The sequence below is a fragment of the Anomalospiza imberbis genome, chromosome 8 (assembly GCF_031753505.1).
Source record: "Anomalospiza imberbis isolate Cuckoo-Finch-1a 21T00152 chromosome 8, ASM3175350v1, whole genome shotgun sequence".
Taxonomy (NCBI): domain Eukaryota; kingdom Metazoa; phylum Chordata; class Aves; order Passeriformes; family Viduidae; genus Anomalospiza; species Anomalospiza imberbis.
This window is the reverse complement of record NC_089688.1, coordinates 23,991,260-24,010,961: the sequence shown is the minus strand read 5'-3', so window position 1 is coordinate 24,010,961 and position 19,702 is coordinate 23,991,260. Positions and strand designations below refer to the sequence as shown.

Genomic DNA, 19,702 nt, shown 5'->3' with positions numbered 1-19,702 from the left:
GTTATAATTTATAACCATTTTTCAATGGATTTTGGCAAAATTCAAATTACGTTAATCATTGCAAGAAAATAATTCCTCTTATTTGAAGATCTCAGGATTGAAAAGAGATCTCATGTTTGTGACCACCCATCCTTTATGAACAGGATGTGTTGAATATTTTGGTTCATGTGTTTTATGAAACAACTCCTCCAGGAGAACAGGTGCTACATTGTCAGATGAGAGGGTTGGGGACTATCTGCCATAGAAAGAATGGCATCTAGCATCAGCCAGATCTAGTCCTTAAAACTACTCATGTTTCCTCCAAAACTACCCATGGGGAACTATCAGGACAAGAACTGAAGTAATCCCTATCCCAGGTGGTAAGATTTCATTGGAATGATACAGCTGGTAGGATGCACCTTATGGAACTTACTTTCAGTTGTGCCGTCTTCTGACCGATGTCCTTCATCACATCATCAAGCATTGCACTCTGCTGCTCACTCTCTTGTGTGAGCTTTTGATATTTCATCTTCAATTGCTCAAGTTCCTTACCAGCTTTTTCATTCAAGATCTGTTAGATTAAAGAACAATCCTATTAATTCTTCTAAATCTCATCACAATACCTACATACACCTGAAGACTGAACCTTCCTGCTACCCAGGAGACAACAGCTGCGGCAGAATGTTGCCTGCTTAAAAACCAGCCTTCACTGTTGATGAAATTACTAATATTACTAAATATGATGCATTGTCATAATGACATGGAGAAATCATAATTTCTAATGAACAACAGATCCAGTGTAATTTTTTTTTCTGGAAGCTTAGCAGGTGTTTATTGCAGGCAGTAAATAGATATTTCTTGTTAGGCATTTGGCAACCATCACATAATAGAGCTTGCTACCTATAATTACTGAAACTGAGTATGAGATTCAAATCACTCCAATCAGCAGAGGGCAGGGAAGCTCTGTTTTATGAGCAAGCATCCTACATTAATGTGCTGATAACATTTCTCTGGGTACATGGTTTGCTGAGACTAGGACAAAGCATTCTGCTATTTAATTTGTCTTCAGTTAAACATATGGTTTTGGGGTGGTTTTGTGGTTTCTATACAGAACATTTATTTCAATACTGGAGCTACCAGATTTATCTTCTGCTCAATGGAAACTTCCCTGCAGATACTACATATAAAAATGAGGACAGAATAACCATCATATTTTTCACTCCTGATGAAGTCAATATACATTGCGCCTTTAAAAAAATTAAAGGAAGAGAAGTAAAATTTAGTGTAAAAACAAGGAATACTCCTTTTTATATTGCAAATGTCAGGATAACACTGTTTCAGGCAACTATTTATTGAGTCTTGGACAGGGGTGGGATAAAGCCTATAGCAGCTGTATCAAACCATTTTCAATGTCATGCGAGAAAGGGTATTTCATTAGAATTTCTTATAAAAGAAGAATAAAAGAATAGGAGGCATCACAAGAACTACAACTGAATTGAGACAATAACCTGATGAAATTGCAATAGCTGTCTTACCTTCTTTTGAAGATTTCTACCCTGACCCTTACAGAGATGGATAGCCTGTGTTTTGGACAGACTTCAAGCAAAAGACCATTTAGGGCATTTACAGACACCTTCAAGCCAGCACAGGCAAGGAAGAAAATGCAGAAGTCTGGTTAATTAGCCCACACACAGCACCTTATGTGAACTCTTGGTTTCCAGGATAGTTTGGATAATTGAATGTCCCTAAAATCTACATTTTGAAAGGCTGAAAGAGACTGTAAAAAGGAGGAAGAATGGAACAGAATGAGGAATTGAGTATACAATGTGATTGTCATGGCAGATGGTGGAGCTGCCCTCAAAAGCTGCATTAAATCAGTGATATTCAGAGAATTAATCAAGTCTTCTCTTGATCTCTTTTTTGAGTATTTTATTAAGATTTTGTGTTGACTAAAAATTGGCAGAGACCTCAACCTTCTCAAATTCAGGGACCAGAAGGGAAGAAAAAGCCATAAGAGTTATAAATTTACAAGATACACACGACTCACAAGGAAGTTTCCCCTGAGGTAGGACTGGTTTACAGTGATGAGATCTCCCCTGCCATTTACTGAAATTGCTTCTCTGAGAGTTTCTCAAAATCAGGGGAAATGGACTGAAAACCTGAAAATTCACACTCTTGCAGAACACTATGTTAGGACATGTCCAGATAAAGTTTTTAGAAACAGAATGAGGAAAATCAATCAAAAAGGTTTATGAAGACAGTTCCTTGCCCTTTCACAGCCTTGAGAGGCAGATAAAAATTATTGTGAAAAAGAAGAAGGAAGGGGATGGAGGTAAAATTATTTTACCAATGCCACTAGACACAGTCAATAGCAAAGCTGGCAATATAGTCAGAAGTCCAGCCTGGCAGTCTCCTGCTCCTATAGATCATCCATGTTCTTCATAGACCATGTCTCATTTGCTGTGATTTTTCAAGATGAACAATATCATTGCGATCCACTACCAACTTCTGTGAGAAATCTGAAATCTTTCAACAAGCTTTACATACTTATTTATTAGTAAATTAATATTTATATGAAAATAAATGCTTATTAAAAATTATTACCTTAATCTCCTTGCACTCCTTTCAGGAAAATCCATTTTATTCTTAATTACAGATTTTACTCTAATCTTAGACCTGATGAATACAGTGTGCCCTGTGCCCTACCTTCTGCTCTCTAAGATTATTTTCTATTTTCAGTTGTTCCTCTTTGTCGTTCTCTATTTGTTGCTGTAACTTCTGGACTTCAGCTTGCTTGTTATCCATTTCAGCTAGAAGATTTTTCAGCTCAGTCTCCATTCTTTCCTTCTTTCGTGCCTCTCGGAATTCCTCGCTTTGACGCAGCTGGATGTCTTGCTGAAGCTATAATAATAGAGAAGAAAACATTTTTAAATTCTGCTGCCTTTTAATCAGAAAAACAAGTCCTCTCACTTCTCTGATTATGCTTGATTTTAAAAACAAGAGCTTCTATATTACTGCAACCACCACTGTATGCCAGATCTTCTCAGAAGTAATTATGTTTTCTAATGGTTGAACAAAATATTCTGCATGAGGGCCCTATTTATTGATGACAAAAATTTGTTAAAGACCAGTCAGTTCACCCAGACAGAAGGGCATGACACAGTCCAAACATAAAAGCATTCTTCTGGAGATGCAGTGGCATAAATGTCTTTACTGTTACAAGTTACTTCCGAAGCGGTACTTTCTGAATGCATTATTAAAATTAATTGGGGTTTGATTTTGTATTGCAATGATTTTTCTTCTTTTTATTATTCTCTCTGATTAGCAGAAACACTTACTACATGGATATTAAAGGAGAGAGATGTTCATTTTCACAACTGGTCTCAATCTTTCTACTCTCAAAGTTCCTATGTGGGAACTCTGAAAGAGGAAAATTTTCTCATATTTAATAGACTGTCTTGTGACTCCTGCTCTCTCCCTCCACAAAAATTTGATGGAGCAGAATCAGCAGAGAGGAGACACAGGGGGCTGATCCATATGGAAATATTCAGTTCAGCCAGGGACCAGCAATTGAAAGATATTCTTTGCTTAAGGATTCCTCCCCCTCTGAGCCCACAGATGAAAAGTTGCCAGAACTAACAGGGTCTTCAACAGGATCTTCAAAGAGACATTGTCATTTAAGCACTCCGAAGTAGAGAATAATTTCATACTGGGAGAATGGGAGGTGATTACAATGCTGTAACAATTCTGTAAATTTAAGGGTTGATGAAGTGAGTATCAGAAGATTAAGGCTGCCAAGATTCAACAAGTTTTGACTCTTCTCTCATGCCCACAATGCTGTCAGAAAAACAAAGATTTTATATTCTCTTCTTGTACATTACCAGTCATCTGCTTTATAAATAGAAACAATTTCTGTGCATGAAACCTAGACTGATCATTACTTTCCTATTCGTGATTTATAAAAAACTGAAAGCTAAATGCTTCTTCTACGTCTTCTCTGTTCTTTGTTTAAGTGTGATTTTCTATTCTTCCTTTCTCTGGGTGTCTTGCTCCAGTCCCTATTTATATTCTGCTTTAATTCTTTCATTTCTCATTATTATGCTTATATATTTGATATATCAGAGTTCTGTGTCCCATCTTCCATCTTTTTCTACTTTCCATTCAGTGGCTATTCCACTGATCCTCAGCCTTCTCTATCTCTAGCTGCTCTATACATTTCAAGAAAGCCATACATATTGATCACAAAGAACAACTGTCTACTCAGATGGTCAGAAAAACAGAAGGCCTAAATTCATGTAAAGCAGAGATGGTGTATGACTGCTCTCTACAGACAACTGTGTGATGAAAAATTTAAGTGGAAAAACAGTAATCCAGAATCAGAGTAAAGAAGAAAGTAGGAGGTACATGAAAAAAGTAAGAATCTGGAAAAAGCTTCCCATAAAGAAGAGGAGACAAAATAACTTCATTATTTTTATGTCAGATTTTGATACATTCTTTAAAATGATGGTATCTCATAATATGGCAACCACTGCCAACAGCAAGGGACCAAGAATCTCCATTCCAGGTCAATGTTCTAAGTGTCTCTTTTGAGGCATAAGGATTTACAATATAGAAAACATCCCATTTCTTCAGTATTAAAGATTATTACAATTCACAAAAAACAGCCCTAGCTTCATTGGGGTATTGGGAAGCTGTGGAAGCACCAAATGCTGTACAACGTAACCATACACTTTGCAAAGTACATAGCCTAGGACTACAGAAAAATATAAAAAGTCATTCACAGCAGAGTCCACTCAGAGCACTCCTGAAAATGTTTCAGATGTGAAAGAACAGGTGGTAGCCTCCTAGTCCCTGGGGATGAATTGCAAGTGTGGAGAAAGACTCAGGACAAAGCCTAAAATCACCATCTGATGATTAGTACAGACCTGCAAAACGGATTGCTCTGCTTCATTTTTTGCCTTTTCTGTTTCCTGCTGCTGCTCTGCGATCTCAGTTAGACTTTGACGTAGCTTCACAACTTCTGACAACAGTTGATCTCGCTCTTCTGTTACCTCTTCTTGAAGTCTTAGCAAATCCTCAACACTGGAAGAAAGGAAATAATAGTCAAGCAGTGTCACAGGCTATTTCTCTTCTTCCTCCTATGCCAGAGAAAGCCTTTTGTGAAAAAGAGGAGTTTAATTTTTTTTCCATTTCATTTATAAAAAATAAACTCCTCTGTATGAAGACTGATGGTCAACTGAATTATATGCTTTATCTACTGTGAACAGAGTGACCATCAGCCAAGTCAAAACTCCTTCATGTTGTATCACATCCTGATGGGTCTGAATAAACCTTCCATCTCCCAGAAAGGTAACAGGGAAAAAAAAATCCCTCTTCTATATCCACTACAAAACTAGTCAGGGACCAAAAATGTTACATTGTTGTAACCTGTCTCTCTGCACCTCACCTGACTGGACACTTAACTAGGTTATGTCTTACAGTCACATAATATAAAAATAAAAACTGACTCTGTTTTGACACATTTACAATATGAAAGGAAGTCCAAGCTGTGGGTTCAAGCTCAGTCTTTAAGAGCAGTCTAATTGTTCTAAAAGATTATTGGTTTTCAAGGCTGTAATCTGCAAAGGAGTTACTTGGTCTCGTGGCCTTGTCACGGGACAGGGTATTTAAGCACGTAACTGGAGGGCAATACAGAGGGAACTCCAAGAAGAAATTGTAAGCTGGCAGGTTTCAGCAGCCTGGGAAGAGTAGAGAACAGGAGTGAGGTGTTGGCAAAGTAACAGCTCCTGGCTCTTGCAGGAAAATGCAAAAAGCAGCTAGACAGAGAAGACTTTAAGAGTTATACTAGGAGAGGTTGAATTACCAAGGTTTTAGATCCAAGGAAAGCTGTTAAACAGGTCCAGAAGGTGTCAGGGACAAAAGGTGAATTTGTGGATTTGTCATGGACCCGGGTGGGTTATGTTCTGGCACACTCCTTGGAGGGGGAAATGTCTGATGACAGTGAAGGCCTCCTGTTTTTGCAGCCTGGATACACAGAGAGTGCAGAGAGACAAGTATGTCCCATACTTGCATGCATGCATGTATCCTGCATGCATATTATAAATAAATACCTTAAACAGCGTGAAAATTTCAAGCTATAATCAAACAGGCGAACCACCTGCAATTTCAGTAGAAAGTGCACAGGCCATAGGGTCAAAACACTTAATCTTATCTTTGAGTTTAACTTCATGTAACAGCATAAGCAGTCTCTGAGGACCTGATACTACAAACAGTAGGTTCTGGAGAGCTTCTGAACAGCTCCAGAGGATGATTATTATGTGCACAATGCAGTGGCTTAGAGGCTCCATCTCAGACTAGGTCCCTCTATGTGTGTTTGGTTAAAAAAAACCAAAACATAATCTTGAAAGGGTATAAAATACAAACAAGAACACAGATAGTGGTAAAGCCCTACAACAAAGCTAGGAACAGAAGAGAAATCAAGAGTTCTGCCTTCCTGATTTATCTACTTGACCTTGCTGCTGTGAAATGTAAAAATGTTGACAGGATCCTATTCTCAAAGTATGCTGAAGAGTTTGTCAGATAAAACAATATGACACATACTGAGAAAGTGCATAGTATTCATTTTATTTGATCTTTCAGCTTAATCCAATAATGAATGAACTCAGTCAGAGCCTGATTCTGTACATGCTCACTGCATGAACACACAGACAAATAAATGTGTACTCATGAGAAAAGTAAAAGACAGAAAATATCTATGTTTTCCACTGTGTCTACATGGCTAAACAAGATATAGAATGATAGAAAATCAGATCAGGCTTTCCCTCTCCCTGAGGAAAACTTACTTGTACTCATGTCCTGCTCTTTCCTTCATTAAATTGTTTAGGCGTGAAATTTCATTTTTCAGTGAATTAATTGTTTCCTTAGTTTTCTGTTCCCTTTCATAGGCTTTATCCACCATTTTCCAGGCCTTTTCAAGCTCCTAGAAATTAAATGGAAAATAATTACATAAATTAAATTGTGTTTTAAAATAACCACAAATTAAAAATTGCCTTGCACTTTGCTTAGTTGAGAAAATAGATTTTTGTGCCTTTTCATGATTAGGTTCACGACATTCCCCTTCACTTGGTATCTTTTGTTTTGGCTGAGGGCATAGACTCTGTGAGGCTTTGGTCACATGAGTACCACCAATATCAGTAAAAATTTACTAACAATTCGGTGCCCACAGAGGTATCATCTATAACTCATGTCTGTAAAATTCCTGTTAGCTGTTAGGACAATGAGCATCCAATTTGATTTGGATGAGAAAAAGATGTTACTCAGATTTTCTTCCTCTTTGTTCGTTTTCATCTGTGAGGACTTAGTGTAATTTGATTTTAACTAGTTTTTAGACAAGGCACAATTCTTACACCAAATTTTAGCACATGGAGTTACTTAAATGACGTATTTGTATGCCTCTCACAAGCCTAGGGTTTGATACCCACAAACATAATAGGAGAGAAGAATTCACTTCATTTTATAACTTCTTCTGCATCTCTCTCCCTTGAATCAGACCCTTATGAATAAAAAAAAAAAAAAAAGAGCGTATTCCTTGCCAGGTTCAAATGAAGCTCCTACCATTTCTGGAATCCTGTGCTAAAAAAAAAATGCAGAAATTCAGCAAGTGACTGGACTGGAAGGAAAGTTCCTGAAGTTTCAGTAAATCATGAAGATACTACTTTTACACTAGAAGTCCCTGAGCTTCAAATCACAGCATGATGCTCTTTTCTCAGCTGGCTCCTAGCAGAGGACTTCATGAACTTGTACAGATTTAGACCCCACGTGTGGCTGTGCAGTTCTACATTAGCTTTAGGGTCTCCCCAAGGACAACCAAATAGAAGCATCATTATATCAGGACACAATATCCCTTTCAACGCCTATTTGCATCACATGAAATTGGGGCAGGAAAAAATACTTTAGAAATCATCTCCACAAGGAAGAAAATAAAATAATTTAATTTATATCAAATTGTTTGCAGAAGCTTTTTATTGTAATTGACATCTCTGTTTCTAAAAAAAAAAAAAGCCCTATTTAATGTTAAACGCTAAATTATGACAGCTATGTTATATTGTTAATATACTTATGGAACCCTTAAAAATCAAATATACATAATATTTAGCTGTTTACTGCCTGAATTAAAAACTCAAATTATAGAACCAGCAGAAGTAACAGGCTACCAGATTTTGCTGAAAGATAACACAAAATACAACATCTGTAGCCTCTTCAAACTGCAGAGGGAATACATTTCCATTTTATTTATTCAAATAGCTCAGCATATCCGAATTTGAGTAACCATCTGAAACATAAAGATCAGGAATTTTTGTTCTTCCTTTTTTTCCACACATACTAATAAAGAGGTAAACAATGGGCTTTCCCTTCTCAGAAATTCTGAAATTACAGTCAATTAAACTCACTACCTACAAACAGTATTTTCATTACTTAATAAATTACATAGTTCAAAAATTAGCCCAAAAAATATGCTTTTTCACTTATGTATTAAGCATTTTTAAACAGTTTTATAGATAAAATCAATTTTTTGTCATGCATTTTGAGTTATAATTTCCATTCAATGCAGCAATGATCGTACATAAAGCATTAAGTATTATCTAATAAATTACAAGTTCTTCATTCATTAATATCTTACACAAAAATGCTAAATTCTGAAATTTAAATAAATGCATGTTGGGCTGAAATAATGGCATGAAGACACAGTGTATCATGTTGACTAGCAGAAAAGCATAAAATATAACTCTAAATAAATGTGTTTCAGATTTGTCAACCTGTAAGAGGTAACCATCCTTTCTCTAGAAAAATGCAAATTGAAAATTAGATTAAAGCTGATTACTTACATCAGAGCTTCCTGCTGGCTGATTAGACTGTGATTAAAATTGGTGAATTATATCATTACGATTGGAGTTTTGGGGAATAGGACTGGTGAATAAAATCAATAAGCCTCTAAAAGGCTTTAGTGGCTTCCGAGAGTATTTTGTTCTGATAAGTATTTGCAAAAGTGATCTCTTGAAGTCAATGAGGCCATTCAGATAAGCACTGACTTCAGGTCATGCTAAGTTGAGCTTTTTGAACTTTATCTTTGGGGTGTAAAAGCTATTGCATTGAATTTGTATTGATAATACCAATTTTTATCAATAAAGTAAGAAGACACGGGTGATGGCCACACTAATAAACAAAATCTAAACAAGAATTTTCTACAGACTTCAGCATCATCAAAATTGAGCTTCATTGCAGCTGCTCCTTGGTTGTGTCTTCTGCTGTAAGAGCAGATCAATAGATCTGTTATTTTCAGAAGTAAAAAGGAGCAAAATTTTGACGATGGAAGTCTTCATAGAAGAAATATTCACATTGTTATTCAGTGTGAAAGATTGCAGTGTGTCAGCAACACGGGGTAATTGCAGGACAAGATAGGTAGGTAATGCATGGCAGTCTGCTGCATAATTAAAGGAACTACACTGGATGTTTGCTGTTAGAATCATTCAAAAATCTTTGGAGAAGTACTGAACTCTGAAACTTGTAAAGCAGAACTTAACGAAGTGTGACTGGTTTACTTTACTTTCATCAAATACCCCAAAAGATCACATCAGTTTCATTGCTCAGAAACTGAGAATTAATGAAACATTTTCTTATTATATTGGATTTATATGCCTGGAAATTGAAAATTTGGTAATTTCAAGCAGAGCAGCACAAGCTCCTATAAATTCTTCTTCCAGTGCAGACTCATGGATCAGTGTCCCTAGCCATGAAAAATAGAATTTAATTCCCTTCATGATTAGCTTGGCCCTTTGCTCCTTTGATATGACTGTGAAAAGCAGATTGTTATGTCCTGTTTATTAAAACTACAAAACAGATCCTTTAACTGCCACCTGACAGTTAACACTGACCCACATCCTACCAGCCACTGATCTGTGTGCTTAACCCCTGCCCCAAACAAACCCTACTGAATGCAAACAGGCTTCACATGGAGAAAAATTTTTCTTCTGCAACTTTTATTTCCTACCCTAATGACCCATCAAGTCACCAAGATGTAGGGTCTTAATTTGGAGCAACTGTTCCAATTTTACAGCAACTGTTCCATGTTTACAAGAACAGCCCCATCAGGATTCTTTTATGGTTTATAAATAATTAAATTGTGGGACAGATTGTTTGTTTAATTTAGCACTGAAGAATATAATCTTGGCTACTTTAGCACTTGTACTTCCTTCAACACATAGCTCGGATACATGGGAAACACTTTGAATGCTAACAAAATTGTAGTGAAATATTACAACTCTAATAGAACTTTCCTTCAGAAAGAAGAATAACACAGAATATAAAGGGTTTACCAAGCAAAATCTCAAACAAGACATGAACATTTTAAACAATATCCAAATAATTCCTGAACTTTTAAGAGAAAGACTATTCCTTACAACCAAACTGAAAAAGTATCAGCTGTATAGTTGGCTCACAGCACACCTCTAGAAATGAAATGTCCCATGTTGTGCATTGCACATCATTTCTAGCAGGATCATATTGTAAAGCAGCTTTGTCTCTAGAAAATCACTTAATGGGTTCAATAGTAGGCGGTATGGTTCAGTCATATCCTGCTTGAGCTTAAAATTAGCTGCTGAAATTGGAAAGGCTCTTGTTTTCCCAGCATTTCCACTCCTCAGTTTTATGATGTTACCAAGACGTCTCCTAAGTTTGGGAACGTCTTGAAGGATCACCTCTCCTACGGTTCACACACAGAGTACTGCCATGTAATAGCAAAAAGGAAATTGTAAGGATCATCGTGGTTCCTGATGTTCAGATACCAGGTTTTGATTAGCAGCAGTGAAAATCAACATGATTTTCCATGCTTTTCCTCCTCCTTGAAGAGGCTTTGGGCAGTACCACGGGTTTGTAAGCCACGGCCATGGGATGACAGTGCTGCTATTTATATTTACTTTGAATGTATTTTCTTCATAATTCTAAGGACAAGAAACTTCATTTCAAAGAACTTCTATTTTAGTGCTCAAAAATCACTCTGGATTGCTACACTGACTTTATTTTACTGGAACAAAATACTTTACTGTAAGGCATGGAGGTTTCCCAAATAAGTGCTAAATTAAAGCCTATCTAGGTATCACAAAGCTAAGTTTTTAAACCACCAGAATGAAGAAATTCCACATACAGTCTTATGATCACTTGGCAGCTTTAGGTTTATGACACTGAAATTCACTGTAAGCCTAAAAACATCAACTTTTTTTAGTGAGCCAAGCACTTTGATTTGACAGATTTTAAATCAATAATAACAAACAACACATCAGAGTAAATTGGTGAAATCACACTGAAATGCTATCTAGGATTCCTTTTCAAAAGCACTGTGAAACATTTATTTACATAAGTTGTCACTTCCCTGGCCTAAAATCCATACTTCAAGAAAAAGTAGATTTTTTTTTATGTTCTGGCAATAGTTAACATCCAAGCAGTCCTTCAAAAGTCATAATGAATCAAAAACAGTACATTAAGTTGAAAATGTGCCATTTTACAGAGGGAATGCTTAAACAAAAACTATTAGTAAGTACTTGAAAGCTGACGGAGTTGGTTTAGTGCAAATAAACACAGAAATTGACTGAAACCTGTAAATATACCAGGCTGAGCAAACAAAGCAAAGCAGAGGTTAAAAAACTGGAGATGCCAGCTCTATGCTTATTCCTCCAGCTAGTTCTCTACACAAAATCAAGTGTTCTTACAGGTGCTTTTCTTATTACCATGTTTTCCATTAACAATTTCAGACCATAATTCATTCTATTCAAAACTTTACCGACTTCAATGATGATATAGTTTCCTCATCATCATGAGTGAGTTTGGTGAGCACAGCTACTTTAGATGACTTCTCCACAAGCTCAGCACTCAGCTTCCTGCATTTCTCCATGAGATGTTTTTCATTTTCACGAGACTTCTTCATAATAGCAAGGAGCTTCTCATATTCAACACGGAATTTTTCCAGAGCTTCATCTCTGTTCAGTATACTGATGAATTCTTGGGAGTCTTTTTCCAGTGCTTCAAAGGCACTTTCTTCTAGATATGGTTTGTCAGACTCTTCCTGAGTGAAATAATCAACAAACAGGAAGAATTCAACATCTCACTTATGACCCCAGAATACAAAAAAAGTAATATACTGAGTGTATCACAGCTACTAAGAAATCATGACAAAATTTTCTGTACTAACAGTGCTTCTGCTAACATATAATATGCATGTTCTAGGCTATTTTTCAAACATATCTCCCCCATTTTACTGAAATAACTTGTGCTTTACCAGCCAGAGTTCTAATAATTGAGTCCCATGACTGCTTTAAAGGCAAGTCTATAAAATACCATAATTGTGATAGTGTTTGAATAATGCATCAACCACTCAGGAAACCCAGTATTTTAGCCCTAATTCTGCCCAGTTCTCTACCCTCTAAAGTCTGATTAGTTTATGATTTCTATTCAGATAGTACCAGAGACATGCAGACAAGCACGTCTCAAAGCTCCAGTAATGCCAACACAATCCAGCCGTTCCGCTGTGGGAAATTCTACTGTTAAACCTTAGACAGAAGACATTTTTCATCTAGCTCAGTTCTGATGCCAAATCCTTGCAAATGCACCTCTGAGGTGGTCTCACTAGGATAGGGAAGCAGCTCTCCTGTCAGCAGGAAAACCTCAAGGGCAACTTTAACATCGCAGCCCACGCTCCGGCCAGCATCAAAGAATGATCTGAGCTGTGAGCTGAAACTTGTGTGTCCCTCCTTCAAACCTGCTCTGGGACTCACGGCTTTCTTCTCATTTCATCCTTCTCTCCAAACCACAGACTCACAAAATGGTTTGGGTTGGAAGGGGCCTTAAAGATCATCTCATTCCAACTCCCTGCCATGGACCTTCCACTAGACCATGTTGCCCAGAGCTCCATCCAACCATCCTTCCAGGGATGGGCTATCTGCAACTTCTCTGGGCAACCTGTGCCAGTTTCTCACTACCCTCACAGTAAAGCATTTTCTCCAAATCTCCAATCTAAACCTACTCTCAGTTTGAACCTGCTCCCCTCTGTCCTGTCCTGTCCCCACTACATGCTCTTGTGAAAAGTCCCTCTCCAGCTCTCTTGTAGGCTCCCTTCAGGTACTTCAGTCTTGATCTTGTTCGTGTTTGTGATTGTAAATAGAATTAAAAGACGAGCAGTAATGAGGGGGGAGGCAGGGTGGGAATCACACTCACGATCTTGTATGTAGCAGCTGCTCCTAAAATTGAAGAGTTACGACTGCCTGGGTACAAGTAGCCTGATTGCTCCTACTTTCAGCACAAGACCGAACTGAGCTCGCTCACACAGGTGACACATAGCAGGATATATGGCTACAGATGGTACACGGGTGATGTTGTTGGGCTTTTCCTGAGGTGCAGCCTTCGTCCTGTCCAGGGGACAGGAAGGGAAGGGAGGGGCAGGTTACAGGTTACAGGTTACCTCAGCCATGCTGCCGTCGGGTGGAGGTGGCGGGCTCGGTGCAGACGGTCGGTGCCGGTGCCGGGGCGGTGCCGGTGCTGGGGCGGTGCTGGGGCGGTGCCGGTGCCGGTGCCGGGGCGGTGGCAGCCCGGGCCCGCGGCGGTGCCGAGGCCGCCGCTCGCAGCCAACGCCGCTGCGGTATCGTAGCAACAGCGGCGGCTGCGGGCGGGGCCGCGCTGGGCCCGTGCACCGTCAGCCCGGGCCCAGCGGCGGCCGCGTCCAGGGATGGCCCGGTCACCCCGCTGCCGAAGGGTGACTTGTCCTCCAAAAACTGTGCGTCCGTCTTGCTGCTGAAGGTCAGCGTCGGGGATTTTAACCAAGGACACCGAGGAATGTTTCCCCTCTGGCCCAAAAGGCTCCCGGAGCAGAGCAGCTGAGCGCGGCCGCAGGGAGGGCCAGCTCAGACCCGGAATTGTTGGGGTTGGACGGGCCTCTGGTGATCATGCAGTCCTACCGCCCTGCCAGGGCACGGTCACCCAGAGCAGGTGACGCAGGAATGTCTCCAGGTGGGTATTGAATGCTTCCACAGAGGGAGACCTCACGACCTCCCTGGGCAGCCTGTTCCAGTGCATTGCCACGCTTTATGGAAAGAATTACTTCTCCATGTTGAAGTGGAATGTCTTGTGGTTTAGTTTATGAGCATTGCTCCTCATCCTGTCGCTGGGCATCACTGAAAAGAGCCTGGCACCATCCTCTTGGCACCTGCCTTTGAGACATTTACGTGCATTGATGAGATCCCCTCTCAGTCTTTGTTCTCTCAGCCTGAACAGGCCCAGCTCCTGCAGTCTCTCATCATACAAGAGATGTTCCAGACCCATCATCATCTTTGTGGACCCTTTCCAGTAGCTCCTTGTCTTTCTTGTACTGAGTCCACCCAAGGCAGGGTCCTGTGGAAGGCAATAAACAGGGATTTGTGGAGTTTAGGGGCACAAATCATGGAACCACAGAATACATTGGGTAGGAAGGGACCTTAAAGATCATGTCATTTCGACCCCATTGCCATGAGGAAGGACACCTTCCACTACCCCAGGTTGCTCAGAGCTCCATCCAGCCTGGGCTGGAACACTTCCCGGGATGGGGCATCCACAGCTTCTCTGGGCAACCTGTTTCAGTGCCTCATCACCCTCACAGTAAAGAATTTCTTCCTAAAATCTGGTCTAAACCTACCCTCCTTCAGCTAAAGGCCATTTCCTCTTGTCCTGTCACTACATGCCAAATGGCATTTGGAGCTTGACTTCTGTCAGGCTGGCAGAATATCATCGTACCCAACTATTCACAGTAGCCTGTCTGTACATGTGGATGTTTTGGCACAACCCATGGTGCAGGAAAAGGGGAGGCAGGACAGCGGCTCAAGGATCAGTTGCTGCTATTCTCTCCACTCCCAGCTAACCCCTGAAATGGTGGGGTTTATCTCTCTAAGCACACAAATTGTTCCATCTGATAGCTTTTTAGGGCAGGGAATGTACTGTACCATGTATACAATCCCTAGCAGCATGGATGTTGGTTAGGACTTTAAAGTACCACTTGAAACAAATAATGATGACGGGAAACTTTCTCTCTTGCTGGTTTAATGAAGCCTGAATTGTAGCACTTCATTTTACTGATTACGTGGCAAAATAGGCAGTTTCAAATGGATGCTTTCAAATGGTCTGATTTTACCATTAGAACTGGAGAATAATACACATTTTATAATGTATTCTTTTTATGTGTGACTTAATTTACAAAATACTCTATACACTGAAACATTCAATCATTTCAATGCACACTTCTAATAAAAAAAATCAATAAAGTTCCTTTTCTGAGTTTTGTACTCCCCTTTTTCCTCATTTTCTTTTGTACTGATGTTTCTTACATAATAAGATTACAGGGAAGATGATTATGATAAATTCCTTGATTCTAGGATTTCAGTTCTCAAGAGGACCAAACTTCTAGACCTTTAACACAAAACAACTGCACATGTAATGAAATACCAAATGATGCGATTTAAATTTTGTAAGCAAAATACTGCTGGAGGAAGGAGACATGCTCAGAATTTTAAAAAATAATATTATATGATGAACAAAAAAAGGCCCTCCAATTTACATCTCAGGTATATAACTTTGACATTTTTAATACTGTTTCTTATGTCTTTAAAAACAAAACAGGAGTGAAAGGGAGATAGTCACCTTTGGGCTTCAGGTTTATGTTTGTGCATGAAGGAAACAGCATAACTGTGTCTACAAATTATACCCATTTATTAAGACATTCCCATGAGCTTCCTGGTCTGGTTGAAAATGCCCTGTTCACTGCATGGGCTTGGACTAGAAGACCTTTAAAGCCCCTCCCAACTCAAACTATTCTGTGATTCTACTCTTATGTTATTCAAACCCCTCATGATCTGTGTCCTCTGAGACTGTGTGAATGTGACTCTATAGACTGGCCTTCATGACAACTTCCATTGGAGCAAAATTCACCCAAGTTCTGCAAGTTCACCCTCGTGGCAGCCACATCTCTAACTGCAGTGCAGACATGGGGGGGTAAGTGTTAGGGAGTCCATGATAACGCATGCAAAAGCCCATTTTTTAAAAAAAGCCTTAAAACATCACAACTCATAGCACATAAGTGCAACCAGGACACAAATCTGTGTGACTGTGAAGACGCAAATATTCACATTGGATTAATTCTGCAACAAATTATATGAACGACAAGAGAATGCCTCAACAGCTTCACAAACAAGGAGCTGCACTGACACTCAAGGGGACACCTGGGTTTCTGAACTTAGCAAGAATTTACTTTAGCACAGGACCAGCCACTTAAAATTCCATGTGCTTGAGATTCATCAGTGAAGTGTAAATAACCACATGCCCTCCTGCAATGGTGCTGTGACTGTCATGGCTATAAATTATGTACTCATGTCATAGAGAGAACCTCTGGACAAGGTGGAGCTCCTCAAGTGGGATCACTTTTTAACTCTCCCTTTTAAGAGGAGCATATGTCCCCAGCTCTGCAAAAACCTTTCTGCTAATAAGAGCAAAAAACTCCAATAGCCACAGAAGAAAAAAAAATACCTTAAATAAAAACAAATAAATCTCCATTAATAGCAAGGACAAGCCAGACCAAGAAAGTTTCAGTTAATTGAAAAAAATTGTTATTTCCCTTAATGTCTCTGTTCAAGAGACACATGCACTTTATGGTAAATAAGAAGAATCACTTGTCTCACCAGCTGCATAAAAGGGAGTTTTACATCAGTGGGGTGTGTTGATGTGCATGCAGAAAAGGCGACTAGAGAAAAAATATTTGCTCACTGATTTATTTGAGGTCACAACCCTTGTTCAGTTAATTTAAGATATGTTTTAAACTGTAGTAGCGTGAAAATGATAAGCCATTACTTCCTGAATGTAAGGGTTTATAGGCTGCTGAAGAGATATAAATAATAAAGTAAAATCTCATCATAAGATGACCCAGGAGAACGCAAGCCATTTGGGACAGGGACCGTGACAGTGCGTGTCTTCTGGAAAGTGTGAAAGGAACCTTGTAAGGAGAGGATGAACTGCTGAAGGAAAGCGCGGGGTTGAGCTGCTTCCTCCCAATCGCGCTGCTGTCCGGAGGCATCGGGAGGCGGCAGCACCGCACCACGGCCGTGTCCGCTGAACGGAGCCGCACCGCGCTGCCGACCCCAGGCACGGGGTACAAACATCCCGAAATAGCCGGCATGGAATGCGGGGTGAACACGTGCTCCTGCATGAGGCTCTGCATTTCAATTCGGTTTTGCTCCGTTTAGTCAGATAACATCATCAATGGAACATTACCGCTAAGGAAAGCAAAATTTATCTACCGATTTGCTAATATTAAATTACCGTTTGTCGTTCATTACAAATATGTTACATAAATATTACTTAATCTAACTGCAAGTCTTGTAATTTCCCCAGCAGGATGGAAATCCAGCGGAGCCTCATGGCCCCAAAGAGCAGAGATGCTTCAGGCACTGTCAGTGGGCTGACATCCTGGGACGTACCCTGCAAACCAGATTGCCTTCTCAGAGTTACATCAGTCTTGCAGTATTAAAAGGAACAAAAGCTTACTGAAAATGCTCCCTTTTTTCCGGTGAAAAGGAAATGCTATATAGTTCTCAATTACTTAATTATCTAACTGATATTTTTACTATATTCTTTTTTTAATGTCCTCTCCACCTGTTACTATCAAACTTAATGATAGTTTTATAACAAGAACGGTTGTTCAGTTTAAATTGGATTGAGACTTTCTAATTTGTTCATAAAGATGATGCAACAGATCTCAAATAACAGTAACCTTTGATCATGTTTGGCACTAGAGTTGAGCTACTGATCTCAAGAGAGGAAACATTACCATTTTCATAAGTTAAATCGTAGCAATGTTTCACTTAATAGAAACACCCAAATAAAGACCTTGGTTACTTCTGAGAAGCTAAAGCTGACAAGTGGTCTGTGTATAATGTACAATTACATTTTTATGTTCTACATAAAAAATAAAATAGATGAGTTATGGAAAATAACTAAAATTAATTCAATAATCCTGGAACGAAGTTGAACTTGCTATTCCCCAGTATGGTTTGAAACTGCAGAACAGTTTTCCATCCCAGTTTTTCCTCCCAGTTCTGCAATTGGGATTACTATGGCGTGCCATGCTTGTTAGAAAATTCCTCTCTTCTACCCTCCTCCAAGATAAACACAGGAATTCTCCAAGACTGCTGGATAGAAGCAATGCTCTGCAGATCCCCATGACCATCACTGCCCACTGTGGGCTCCTACCATCACCAGTATTATGGTTTATGCTACAAGTCTGGCCTTCAGCTTTAGAAAGTGAGATGGGGGGACTTTTCTTCCTACATATGTGAAGGAATGGTCTGATATAAGTAGCCCCTCCCATCCTGTTACCCAGCATCATTAATCACTGGAGAGGCTATAAAGGAAAGCCTACAAAGTAACACAACTACACTTGGCCCTGCAGAGCTCTGAAGTTTTTTCAGTCAATGATTTCAATTACCTGCTTACCAGTTCTGACCCATGGCTGTCTTCCCAATCAGGAACATTTGGGTCTATTTAAAAATGAGTTTCAAATATATATAGAGTCATTGTGTGCTCATTAGCTTTCCAACAGCATTTTGGTTCCAGCAGCAGAATCCAGACCCTAATATCATATTCTTGTTCCACTCACATTTTATTTTTCAGCCTTTTAATTCTCAGCCACCAAGTCTTTCCCTAGATGAAAAATTTGTCAGCAACCTTTCAGTATTTGGCACCTGACTCCTCTGGAAGGAAGAGGCTATTAGAAAAAATCCTAGTACCCAGAGAAAGGTGGAGAAATCACAGAGATGTAAGATGTTTATAAGGTCAGGTGTAGGGGGTTAGATGAGGACACCATATGGTGAGCTGTGAGGAGGTGATCCCATCTCCCTGCACATGTCCTTCCATGATATGGATGAGGTGTGAAATGTCCATGGGTGGAAGCCCCCCACTCCCTTCTCCCCTTGATCTGCTCCTGCTATGCCTGCTAAAGCACTGTCCTGCTGCAGTCTCCTTCAGGCTTACACAAGGGTGGGCCCCAGCAAGGCCTGACAAGTGCAAGATTATCACTCCTGCTTTCTCTGTGTGAAGTGTTAATGTAATCCCTCTGTGTACTCCAGGCTGGAAGTTGTCTCCAGTATTCTTTGATTTTTTTTTTATTTACTGTTTCTAATAGTTTAAGGAACTATTGATGGTTTTGTAATGAATTAGAAATATTAGTGGAAAGAATAAGTTCTCAATCATCTAACATATCTGAAAGCAGCTGGGAAAGGTACCAAAACTTTGAGTCTCAGTCCAAATCCTGCTCTTGTCCTGCACCTGCTGATGGGATCTTGAAGTCCATTTTAGAAATAATATTATTATATCTAATTTCTGCTGCAGTAGCAGCCACGTCACAGAGCCACAATTAAGTCCCAGTGTGTGAAGAACTATGGCACTGCTACTCCACTGCTTGCAGCTTCAGGCCCTGCCCAGCATGTGAGTAAGGTTAGCAGAGCTTGGCTCATTATCAAATAAATTACTACCTTTAGCAAGATAATGATCTCAAGCCTTCTGCAGTGCAGCAATACTCAAACAATGAATCATGTCCTAGAGTTGTCAGTTGCTTCCAACTTTCCCTCTTTCAGACTGCTGAACTGCATCAAAAGCCCCCTAA

General features: G+C 39.6%; 1 protein-coding gene across 5 annotated transcripts in view; it reads right to left on the bottom strand.

Moving 5' to 3' along the window:
* CFAP58 (cilia and flagella associated protein 58) overlaps window positions 1-13,596 on the bottom strand; it is a 57,602-nt gene extending 44,006 nt beyond the window's left edge. For all 5 annotated transcript variants that reach the window (XR_011001477.1, XM_068198002.1, XM_068198004.1 and 2 more), the window contains exons 1-6: window positions 13,487-13,596; window positions 11,813-12,094; window positions 6,822-6,958; window positions 4,905-5,061; window positions 2,686-2,880; window positions 413-550 (exon numbers count right to left, since the gene is read on the bottom strand). Coding sequence is in view for 4 of the 5 variants with exons in the window: in XM_068198002.1 (XP_068054103.1) it covers window positions 413-550; window positions 2,686-2,880; window positions 4,905-5,061; window positions 6,822-6,958; window positions 11,813-12,094; window positions 13,487-13,495 (918 nt within the window). In the remaining variant the exon portion in view is untranslated. The remainder of the gene's footprint in view (window positions 1-412; window positions 551-2,685; window positions 2,881-4,904; window positions 5,062-6,821; window positions 6,959-11,812; window positions 12,095-13,486) is intronic.
* Window positions 13,597-19,702: the final 6,106 nt, after the last annotated feature.